At 44.5% G+C, this 12,157-nt stretch overlaps 1 protein-coding gene across 2 annotated transcripts in view; it reads left to right on the top strand.

Moving 5' to 3' along the window:
* The window catches only part of PANX1 (pannexin 1), a 64,167-nt gene extending 53,823 nt beyond the window's left edge, over window positions 1–10,344 (top strand). Inside the window, exons 3-6 of one of the 2 annotated variants that reach the window (XR_008201502.1) lie at window positions 3,050–3,273; window positions 4,613–5,262; window positions 5,785–6,529; window positions 10,166–10,344. Coding sequence is in view for 1 of the 2 variants with exons in the window: in XM_052661675.1 (XP_052517635.1) it covers window positions 3,050–3,273; window positions 4,613–5,262; window positions 5,785–5,864 (954 nt within the window). In the remaining variant the exon portion in view is untranslated. Of the gene's footprint in view, window positions 1–3,049; window positions 3,274–4,612; window positions 5,263–5,784; window positions 7,656–10,165 lie in introns of those variants that run through there. The other variant, XM_052661675.1, reaches the window with a different exon arrangement.
* Window positions 10,345–12,157: the final 1,813 nt, after the last annotated feature.

Genomic DNA, 12,157 nt, shown 5'->3' with positions numbered 1-12,157 from the left:
AAAAGAAAGGTTTAACTATGAAGAAAAACTAAGAAATGGGACATTCCTCTACATTCTACTACCGGTGATCAAAGTACAAGGATATTTAGAAGAAAACATTTGATATGTAATACCTTTAAACATTCATTTTTCTAATTGCAGTGAGTGGTGTTGAACTATTCATCGGTGCTAATTATTGCATGGTTTTGGCATGTTAGAAAAATTGTCACAGGCTGTAAATAGTTACTTTTCAATTCAAAAGAATGCTTGGAGGTAAAATGCTATTATTCAAATAGCTTTGAAACAAAAGTGACTTAAATACATATTCCATAGCCCCAAGTTAGAAACAGTGTTCCCTCTGTGGTTCTCAAAGGAAATCCCTGTTTCTTCTGGTTATGGAAGGAACACAAACTCATTTGTACACTAATGGGCACCCTTCAGGGCGACTAGGATTAAAGGAACTCTGCATCTCACTGTAGCCAACAATAAATCATGTGGCCAAAATGCAGCTACTCACAGCCTCTTGTGTGTATCATTGTGTAGCAGCTCTTTGTAAATTGGGTTAGTAATTTTGAGGATGCCATCCCATGCCAGAACCCCCGAGGGAAGCAGCTGCTTTGGTGGGACTTTGTGGGGTTTCTGAGCCATTTCTGCTATTTGTCTTGCCCCTGGGGCAGGGCTTCCTAATGTGGGCTCCATGATAGTGTCAGGAAGATTATGAACTGGGATAAGAAAACATAGGGCAGCTTTATTTTCTGTCTACTTCCAACTAAAACTTTATAAACCATGTCAGTAAGTAGTCAAGAATCCATAGTGGTATCGGTACCACCTGTCACTGTCACCCATAGAAGTCTCAGCTGCCTTGAATACTTTTTACTCTTCATCACTTCCAAGTTACTGTGTTGTTGGGCCATCTGTTAGATCCCATCAAATGTGCTAATAAGAACCATATACAAATCTGTCTTTTAATGTTGTGATAGCTGTATATCAGTGTCATCCATTTCCTTTGTGAATTTGTGTTATTTTAAGCATTTAAAAATGCTATTCTTCATGAAAAACAAGGCAAACTAAGCAACTGTCACAGAACCAAGGTTTCTAGGGAGACATGACAGCAAAATGCAATGGATACCCTAGATCTTGAAACAAAAAGAAGGCAATAGTGGGAACACTGGAGAAATCCAAATCAAAGCCTGAAGTGTAATTAATGGTAATATAGCAACAACGGTTTCTTCCTCTTAACAAGGGTACCATGGAGATGTCCAGTGTCAGCAGTGGGGCATACTGAATGAAGGCCATTCAAGAACACTCTGAACCATCTTTGCAACTTTTCTGTACATCTATTAATAACCTATAGTGGCTTCCCAGGCTTCCCCAGTGGTGCTAGTGGTAAAGAACCCACTTGCTGATGTAGGAGATGTAAGAGATGCATGTTCGATCCCTGGGTGGGGAAGATCCCCTGGAGGAGGGCATGCCAACCCACTCCAGTATTCTTGTCTAGAAAATTCCATGGACAGAGGTGCCCAGCAGGCTGCAGTCCACAGGACCAGAAAGAGCTGGATGCGACTGAGCACACACACATGCACACACACACACACACTTCTGTAGTGAGTCACACTCTCACTTGGTCTGCTGCCGCCTTCCAGAGATCACACACACACGCACACACGCACACACACACACACTTCTGTAGTGAGTCACACTCTCACTTGGTCTCCTGCCGCCTTCCAGAGATGTTGGGGTGGGGCTTTTGTGTCAACTCAAGGCCTTCATAGCCTCTTTCTGTTACAGCTCTGAGGAGTTATGTAGAGAGACCAGTCCAAAGGGAGGGAGAAGTTTTCCAAGAAGTGAAATAATTTGCAGTGTATTATGGTGAAAGAGGCATTGCTCTGGGATCAGAAAGGTCCAGCTTTGTATTCTGTCTCTGTCACCAGCTTTGTGCTCCATGGCCAGAAATTGCTCTGGACATCCTCTTCCTCTTTGAAAAATGAGGCCATCAGTAATGGCTTTACCAAGGTCGTTGTGAGGATTGACATTAACGTGGCCACTTAGTAGCCCTTCCGTTGGTTCTGGTTGGTGTGTTTTAGTGTCTGTGACATGCCAGGCACCATGCAAAGCATTTTTCATAAGGTATCTAATTTAATCTTCATAACACATGTATTGCATGACCATTTCATAGATAGGGAAACTGAGGTCAGAGGCTCAGCAACCTTGCTGTTAAGGCCACTACCTGAGCTTGACTTCACATCTGTGCTGGCTGCAGCTTCCTCTGTCTTTGAGGCTAAGCCTTTCCTCCCTTCCCCAGGGGTCTTGGTTACAGGATGCTCTTCGCTGTCTCTGACTTCTGAATCCTCTCTTGTTGGTTTTGCGTACCATCCAGATTGGGATGCTCCCCCATGACTGTTGTTCATTATGGTTGGCTTCTCCCGACTTGAGATTACCTGGCTGTAAAATGAGAGTGTTGTGTGGTCCTCACGGTCTGTCCCTCTACAGAAGATACGTTCTGCACTTTGTGGATTTTACCTGCTTATTTCTGCTGTTTCATGGGGTGTTTACTGGGTCACTGAAACCAACATTTTTCTAATTTGTTTTCAGCAAAGTTGTGCATTTCTGTGTCATTCTCCCAGATTCCAGAGAGGGAGAAAAAGAGTTCCAAAAGCCTTAGTGACCTCCTAAAACCATAGCGATTAAAAAAAGAAAAAAAGAACCTGGAGGCCACTGTAACATTAACATCTTCCTTAATTGTGATTTTGCTGAGGGATTATTTTAAAGGACCAGGGAACAATTTTATATTTTGTTTCTTTCTTTGATTAGAGTGGAGACATCATGTGTCATGATGTACTTGCCAATTATTTCAAATTGAGTCTAGCAAAGTTGGAGAGTGTCAAGTATTACCTGGACAGGTGAATTTAGCCATAAGATGTAGCTACTGGGTAAGGAGCCTAATTTTCACAAGCGATGTGGAGATGCCTTTAGTGTGAAAATGAGAAAACCACTAACAGTGCTTGGCATGGTTACTTCAGTGGGGGCTGGGGGGTCTGGTGATTGCATGATCTGCTCCCCTGTTTTTCAGTTTTTCCCCTACATCCTGCTGCTGGTGGCCATCCTGCTGTACCTGCCCTCCTTGTTCTGGCGTTTCGCAGCTGCTCCTCATGTTTGCTCAGATTTGAAGTTTATCATGGAAGAACTCGACAAAGTTTACAACCGCGCAATTAAAGCTGCAAAGAGCATGCATGACCTTGACTTGAGAGACGGTGCCTGCCCAGCGCCAGAAGTTAATGAGAACATGGGGCAAAGGTAACTCAGCCCCCAGCCCATCGGGATTTGGGAGTACGAGTTTGCTGCCCTTCTGTCCATCTGGGCCTCGGGTTCTCACTACCAGTACGTGGGGGACTGCCGTCTGCCTCGTGACACCCAGGGGGAGCCAGGAAGGCCCGCCCTCCCCAGATCTTACCCTGCCTGTCTGCCCCAGCTGCGGTCCTCACCTCAAGTCCTTCCCTTGTGGAGTGAAGCGTCACTCGCTCATGTTCTCAATTGCAGGGCGAGTTGCTTTGACCTTCCCCTTCATGGAGAAACACAGGATTATGAGGCTCCTGAGCACCGAGATTGAACGTGAGGGAACTAAGGAACAAGTAGACAGCACCTTGCTTTTTGGACATCCTTCCTTTGGTTTTTGTTATTGACAATAGCAATAATAGCATTAGTAGGTCTCATTTTGGGCTTCCCAGGTGGCTAGTTAGTGGTAAAATATCTGCCTGTCAATACAGGAGATCCAAGAGACGTGGGTTCAATCCCTGGGTTGGAAAGATCCCCTGGAGTAGGAAATGGCACCCCACTCCAGTATTCTTGCCTGGAGAATTCCATGGGCAGAGGAGTCTGGCAGATCACGGTCCATGGGACCGCAGAGAGTTGGACACAACTGAGCACACAGCTCTCAGTTTTAAAAGTTCTTAATATAACTCAGACACTGTTGAGTTTTCCAAAGTGCGTTATCTCATTTAATATTCAAAACATCATTACAGATAACTGCATTTATTTATCCCCCTCACTGCCGTTGTCCACCACCCCACCCCCCCCCCCCCCACCCCCCAGTTGAAAACTCTGTCCTGTAGCTTTAAGTGGGAGACCTGGAATCAAGACCAGGGTTAGCCCACAGGCTAAACCCACACCCTCTCAGCTGTTTGCCTCCCACTGCTGGCCTATAGGAGGCAGATGTGTTCTAGTTAGGCTGGAAAAATTGTCTTTATTCTACACACTTGAATGGAAAATTGTAGTTTAAAAAAACAGCAGTAGAATATGAACAATCAAGTTCATGTAACAAACATTTACCATTCACTAGGATGACTGAAGCAATTTAGCAGCAACCAGGAGTTGTTCTAACAATTTACAAGTAGCACATTTAACAAATTAGACCTTCCTTAAAATATCAAGTGAGGGGAGAAGGGTTTTATTACTTTTACTTTTTTCTTATTTTAAAAGAAAAACCTAATTTTATTCCCTGGGTACTCTAGTGAAGTTATAGGTAGAGAAGTATGGAAGGGAAGGTGATGGAAATTTTCCATGTGGTAACATTGAATGTGTTTCTATTTGATGGTCTTGGTGAGGGTTTAAATTATTTTTATTTGTTTCTTTTTAGTTCACAGGAAAGCCACTTCAGGTACCCAATTGTGGAACGGTACTTAAGGACAAAGAAAGCCTCCAGACATTTAATCGTCAAGTACATGAGCTGCCGGGTGTTGTCACTCAGCACGATACTGTTAGCCAGCATCTACCTGGGCTATTACCTGAGCCTCTCCTCCCTCTCGGATGAGTTTGTCTGCAGCATCAAATCTGGCATCCTGAAAAATGACAGCACCGTCCCTGATAAGTTCCAGTGCAAGCTCATTGCTGTTGGTATCTTCCGGCTGCTCAGTTTCATCAACCTCGTAGTATATGTTATGCTGGTTCCGGTCGTGGTCTACTCCCTGTTTGTTCCTTTCCAGCAGAAGACGGATGTTCTCAAAGTGTATGAAATCCTGCCCACGTTCGACGTTCTGCATTTGAAGTTGAAAGGGTACAATGACTTGAGCCTCTATGTTCTTTTCTTGGAGGAGAATATCAGTGAACTCAAGTCGTACAAATGTCTTAAGGTCCTGGAGAATATTAAAAGCAGTTGTCAGGATGTCGACCCCATGGTGCTCCTGACCAACCTCGGCATGATCAAGATGGACATGGTTGATGGCAAAAATCCCGAGCCTGTGGAGATGACGGCAGAGGAGCTGGGGGACCAGACAACAGAGCTGCAAGGTAGGCCTGGCTCTCGGGGAGCTGGGGAGCCCACGGAGCCCTCTGCGCCTCCGATGACTGACTGACAGTGTCTGCCCTGCCCACTGGTGTTAGCCCGTTTCTTCGGTGTGATTAGCGGAAACCCCTCAGTGCTGGGAGAGAGGTGGCCGTTGGTGCTGCCTCAGGTTTCCAGGGGAAACATCTGTTGCTCTACCTTCTCATTCTCTTCTGTCTCATACTCCACTTCTTGCTCGAGCATTCCTCTCTGACATCACTCTTGCTCATTTTTGTTTTGTTTTACTGGCTTGTCTCCCTGTCCCTCTGATCGTCTTGTTGGTTGTTCTCTGTCTCTTACAAAAGGAACTGGGAATTTATTGAGTTACCTGTCGCCCTGACCCACCTTCAGCTGTTCTGCAGTGAAGCTAAGATTAAGTGGATAAGGCAGAAACAACAGCTAGAGTGATAGCCCAGGAGAAGTTAGTTAGTGCCAATGGAACCTGCCGTGGGATTTCAGTTATAAATGCTTGTTTTCTGTTCTGACAGATTTGAATGTACACAGTGAAACAAAAATAAGTAATAGAGAGAAGAATGCCCGCCAGAGACTTCTGGACACTTCTTGCTGATGATTTTTGTCCTGTGAACTTCAGATCGGTGACTCTGACCTGGGATTCGTTTTGGCTGCAGCACCTCTGGCAGGCACCTCTGGCAGGCACCTCTGGCAGTAAATGGTTCTCAGCAGAGGTACTGAGCATGTCTTACTGAGGCCCTGGTGGAAACAATGGTCAACAAACATTGTGGAGGGTGGTTCATGAACTTTGAGACAATGCGGAAACAAGTAAGCGTTGGCAAATGTCAACGCGAGCATCCTCATCAGATGGAAAGTGGTAAGGTTAATCCCAGGAAGAGGAGTAGCGCTTTAGTGCCACAAACAAAACGCCTTTCTGTGCACATGGTGCAAAGAGCCTCCGAACTACAGAGAGCAAGGACTGGGGGAGCTTTTTGTTTTATGGGATGATAATAACGGTATAATTTAATAGGAATCTTGTCTATGTCCCAGTGACTGTTGGAGGAGAAAACATTCACTGACTGACTCTGGACCCATGGGGCCTCTTCCTGGAGGTGCCCTACGCTGGGAGAATCGCTGGTGCTTCCGTTCTCATAACCAGGCTCTGGGCCCTACCACCTGTCACCCTTGGCCGACTGAGACCCTCTAACCACCATGTGATGCCCTGCACTGCAAAGGGCAGTGGACCCAAGTGCTGCTCTGGCTGAGAACTTTGTTAATAAGGTAGAGTTGAAAGGATGTTTAATTGTTGACTTCCATGCAGCAAGGAGTGCTTCTAAATGAACCCAGTGGGGAAAATGAACATACAGAACAAGTTAAAGTGACTACTTTAGAAGAGGTTGTCTTCAGGGCATTCCTCTGTTATCAAAAGCATTTGAGACAGGATGTTACTGAGGCAAATTCACAGAACACAGAAGGCTTAAAGTGAGGGACATTTTTTGCCTATTAGGATCAGAATGTATGAATGACATTTGCCATGTGCACATTGACATGTGCTCAGAGCCAGAACAATTTCATAGTTTATATTTAAAAACATCTTTGAAAAATTCATCTAATTTTAGAATTGTATGATATCAGAATTGAGGCCATTTGGGAAGAACATTCTAGCATTAATGCGGAATTATAGAATAAATGTTACAAATAGGTATATTGTGTATCAACCAAGCGTTATTTCGTAAACATTCAAGGCTGACTGGGAATATCAAAAACCTTTTCCCAATTCCAGTCATGTAAATAGATCCTAACTATGTTTACATTTTATACAAAATTCTTAAGGACATCTGTGGACCTTCCTGTTTTTATTCTTGGAAAGTTAAACCTAGTATATTGCTACTGAATAATCCTCAGGAACCTCAAGGTTTATGTGTGGCTCTTAGGGACAGTTGTTTACCTGATCTAATTACATAAGCTGCTCTCTGCCTTTCAGAATATTCGCAGAAGTGGATTTTATTTGTGCCTCTGTGATGGTTTCTGAGATGGAAAGCTAATAATAAATATCCAGGATGCAATCAGTGTTTTAAATTATTCTTACTGCATAATATTTATTACCCTTGAATGTGTGACTTAGAAATGTCAGTAATCTAACTCATCTATTTTGCTACTTTTTATATCACTGTATCAGATGTTTTATTGTAGTGCCCTCCACCTGTTTCTTTGTGTAATTTGAAAATTTTCTGAAATACAGTTTTCTATGACTTGATTTTTTCCCCCCAAAGCCTCAGATTCTCTTTAGACTCCCCCTAATTTATAGTTTGAAGTGGATACATTATTATAGGATATCAGGAACTCTCTCAGCCCTGTCACATGTATTTCTTTAATTAGAGCCCTTAATGTCTGTGGACCTCCCCCCCCCACCCCCCCATCCCTACTCTCTGAGTTCCAGTAGCATCTGTGATGTCCCAGAGGTCAGCTAGTGACTGGCTGTGTGGATGTGAATAAGGCTGGTGCCCACCTTCGAAGAATTCAGAGACTAGTAAAAGGCAGTGAAGACAGAGGCAGGTACCAAGAGGAAGAGTAATAACCACAATGAAGGTCCTTCCAGAGAACTCCTAGCAAACGCTGTGTTCTTGGGGAACACAATACTGTTTTTCTCTTTCCCATCATTTCTAGCTGATAGTTTTGAGACTATAGTTATTGCTTGTCCCGGAAGTTCTTTAGCCGTGTATCTCCCAAGCTGAAGCTTGAGCAAAACAGTAACATAGACAGTGATTTTGAACAGAAAGAGCTCCAATCGCACTTTGTACCTTAGCTTGCAGGACATGAGGAACACAAGCCTGGAGGTACATGATACTGTCCGTGAACAATCACGGCGGTAAGAGGCTAATGGGGACATCTGGCCATACATTTTGACTTGAGGAAAAGTGTTACTAGGAAAGTTAACTTCTCCATCTACTGCTGGCTTAGGTGAGGACTACCTTTGAGTAGATTCCCAAGGATGAGGAATCGATCATTGCTTTACAAAAGGGGGCACACAGATCCTAAATGACTACTGCCAGTAGCAGCTAACTTTGTTTCTGGCCAGTGTCTTCCTAATAAACCACTACACGTCCTCTAACCCAGGCTTGTAGCACCAGTGTTGTGTCTGTGGTCTGACCGACTGTTCTCACAGCAGTGGCCGGCTCCTTCTTTAATTTCACCAAATGACAGGCAGACATACTCTTAAGACAGAGGCTCTTAAACTTTTAGGAAGTTACAAACCCTGTTGTAAATATATTTTCTAAAGCTAGGGACCCTCTTCTCAGACACACACACAACACTAAATACCCTTCAGGGGTCTTTGTGGGCCATACACCCCAGGTTAAGAAGCTGGGCTTTAATGGCTGGGGACCAAGCCACGTGGCAGGGAGGGTCCCGTAGCCCTTGTGGAAAGTCACCGCTCCCAACAGGAAGTCTCAGCTGCTCGTTTATGATTAGTGTTTGCACACTTTGAATGAGCTTTCCCCTTGAGGAACTGACATCGTTTCCTCAAGTCAGACTGAAAGAGTCCATTAAGGGAGCAGAGGGCGGGCAGTAGGCTGGCCTGATCAGGGGTCTGCGCAGACTGAGTCCTCTCAGCCTCCAGACTGGCATCATCCCCTGCAGCCAGCCTTGCTGGGCTGGGGGAGGGTGGGCACACCCCTGACCTGCACAATGCTTTGTCCTACTTTGTAAGCGTCCTGGGAGAAATGGAGAAATGTGCCACATTGTATGGCAGGTCCTGTTGGGTGTTCGTGTTTCTTTTGTGGAGGCTTCCTGTTCTGAGCACTCTACTTTGCAGGGATGAGCTAAGCTGGGACAGTGGCAGGCCACTGCAGGCACTGACCCTGTGAGAACTGTTCAACTCTTAGAGCTGGATTGTTGCACAGCTTTTAAAATGCATGCATGTTGGTTTCTTTTGCGTATTTCGTTTTAAACTCATTGCTATATCACAAATTCCAGGAGAACAGTGATTGGCTTGGACTAGGCATTCTGTAAATACTTGAACAAAAGAACACACTGTTATAATAAATCCTAGTTTGTGGGCAACTGTAATTTGATTTTAAAAGGTAAATGGTCCTCTGCAGGTCAGGGGAGGAGAGTCTTATTTAGCCTCTTGCTGGAGAAAGGACCTGTTCTGCAAATGGATAGATTTCTGCATGTAAGTAGTGCCAGTTCTTAGCTTTTTGTTTTGGAGTGAATTGTGATCTTTTCCATGTTCAATACAAGTTTTCAGTGTTGCCTCCCAATGATTAGGGCAATTGAAGTTATGAAGGTCTCTGTAATTTCCCAGCATAATTTGAAAAGGGATGTTGACTGAAATGTGCAATTCTGAGTAATTTCATCTGAGGGTACTAGGATGAAATGGCTCCTCCTGGGCAGTCATTGGCATTTTTGTCCTGTTTTTCACAAGTAAAGTAAAACCTTTGAAAAAGTTTGGCAAAGATGACATTGTGTTGTTTATGGAATGTAATACACGCTCATCTGTGATTAGTTTGTCCTGCCTGCTTTAGATGAAATGTATTGTGTTAGGGGGTTCTCTTATTTGCTGTAAGAATACTTGTCTCTTAAAGCACGTGTTTTGATCAGTCATTGTTCCTGAAAGTTGTAAGTTTCTCATGCCTTGAATACTTTCTTTGTGCTTCATCAGAAGAGGAAAAAAGAATTTTGCAATATCCCAAGGGTTTTCTACAAAAACTGAAGCCATCAGCTCCTCTTTAACAAGTTGGCTTTTTTAAAAGCACAGTAATGACAATTTAATGATATTCCATAATGTGGTGCTCTAGGCATAATTTACATTCTTTTTAATGACTACATTTCTTCAAACCTTTTAAAGAAAAATATGTGTTTTTTTTTTTCCTTTCCGTGTCATTTGGTAAGAATGATTTGGTTTCTATTCCACAGAGATTGAAGGATGGGAACAAATTATAGTCTTAGAAAATGACTGTTAAAAACCCAGAGCCTTGAAAACTCAGTATTTGGGTGGTTATCACCATTCTGTTTCATATTTCTACATAAATCACCTGTCCACGCCCTGCCTTCTGACCATGCTGATATTTAAGGAGAGTTGAAAGGCTGAACACCAAGGCTGCTATGTCTATAGGTAAAAGTGAAACGGTGTTTTTGTTCTGCACTGTTGTGTCTACCTTAAATAAAACTTTGTTTCTAATGAAAAATGTGCCTTAATGTTTCTTGTCTTCTCTTCAGGGAAGATGTGGCAGAAGATGAATCCCAAAATGTCTTGAGGCCTGTTCCTTTGCTGAATACCTGAGATTCAGTAGGCTTCATGGCACACATGAAAATCCAGCTAGCTGGCAGTAGCTAAAGGAAAAAAGTCCTTGACTAAGGGCCCACAGAGTCTGGAATTTCTGAAGCAGAGATCACATGCTGTCTGATTGGGAGCTGTGTGCCCACCCGGGCGTGGAGAAGGAGGGATGGGGGCTTCGTGCTGCTAAACATGGGTCTGGCAGCCTCCGTCTCCCAAGAAGGGGACTCTTTTGTACAATGGTCAGTTAGCACCGTTGACTGTTGTGGGTAATAAATCAGCTGCCTGAAATCTTAATACAGTGCCTGCCCCATGGTGAGGTCTGTAAGTGCTAGCTGTAACTGTCATCAGCTCCTCCTGCAGCCCCACTGTTCCCTAGGGGGGCACCCCAGGGAGCTTGGAGGTTGTGTTAGTCTGTTGTTCCATAATATTTTACTACAACCATTGCAGCTTAAAGCAACACATACTATTATCTGGCTATTATAATAATAACATATTATATGATTATACCCAGTTTTCTGGGCTAGGGGTCTGAACATGGCTGAGCTGAGTCCCCTGCCCAGGGTCTGACAAAGCTGCAATCAAGGTATGGATTGCACCTGGGCTCTAATCCTGAGGCGGTACTGTAGAAGGCACTGTTTCCAAGCCCCCCTGCCCCGAGTTGTTGACAAGATTTCATTTCCTTGGGATTGTACAACTGCCTTTACATTGGCTGGAGGCTGCTCACAGGTCCTGGCGTGTGGGTTTCTCTAGCATGACTGCTTACATCGTCAAGCCCATAGTGTTACCAGCCCATGCTCGCTCTGCTCGCCACAGGATAGTTCAGTGAATCTGAGAGACAAGGGGCTGAGGCAAGGAATATGACTTTATTTGGAAAACCAGCTGACCGAGAAGATGGCAGACTAGCATCTCAAAATAATCTAGTCGGGGTCTGGATGCCAGTTTCTTTTATGGGTCAGAGATGAGGGGGAGGCGAGGAAACAAGGCCATTAATCTTGCAAACATCTCCTAGAATGGCAAGTATCAGTCAGGGGAATGTGTTAGTTTCTTCCTTCCTGTCATCTGCAGGTGGGCAGGGTTCTGAACAAAGGCACTTTAACAGGCAGAGGGGCTGGGTCCTGTGAAGCAGGCCATTATATATGATAATAATAAAAGCAATGGAAAGCAAGTCAAAGAAACAGTTTCAACATGGAGTCAGAATCAGTTTCTCCCTGCACCAATAGGACTCTCAATTGGAAAGGGCTCAGTTCCTCTTTTAAGGGTTTTGAAATCAGGCCACTCAGGATATTCTCCCTCCTGATGGACTCAAAATGAACTGCTTTTATCTGCGAAATCCCCTTGCTTTCGCTTTGTCTAGAAGTGAGGCACAGTACTGCCTCACTCGGGGAGATTACACAGGCATGAACATCCAGGGGCTGCCTTAGGGTCTGCCCACGGGCAGTTATCCTGAATAGTCTCCGCCTCTGACCCTGTGGTGTAGCCTCCTCCAGGGGAAGTTATCCTGAATCGCAGCCTCTCTGACTCCGGACCCCGTGGCGTTGCTTCCTCCACACCCAAGTCCCCCCTCCAGCCCCAGCGCTGTTCTTCAGGCTCTTGTCTGCTTCTGAGAAGTGCTCTCATGGACTTGCCAT

The sequence above is a fragment of the Budorcas taxicolor genome, chromosome 25 (genome assembly GCF_023091745.1).
Source record: "Budorcas taxicolor isolate Tak-1 chromosome 25, Takin1.1, whole genome shotgun sequence".
Lineage (NCBI taxonomy): Eukaryota > Metazoa > Chordata > Mammalia > Artiodactyla > Bovidae > Budorcas > Budorcas taxicolor.
This window is presented reverse-complemented; position numbering and strand designations above follow the sequence as displayed.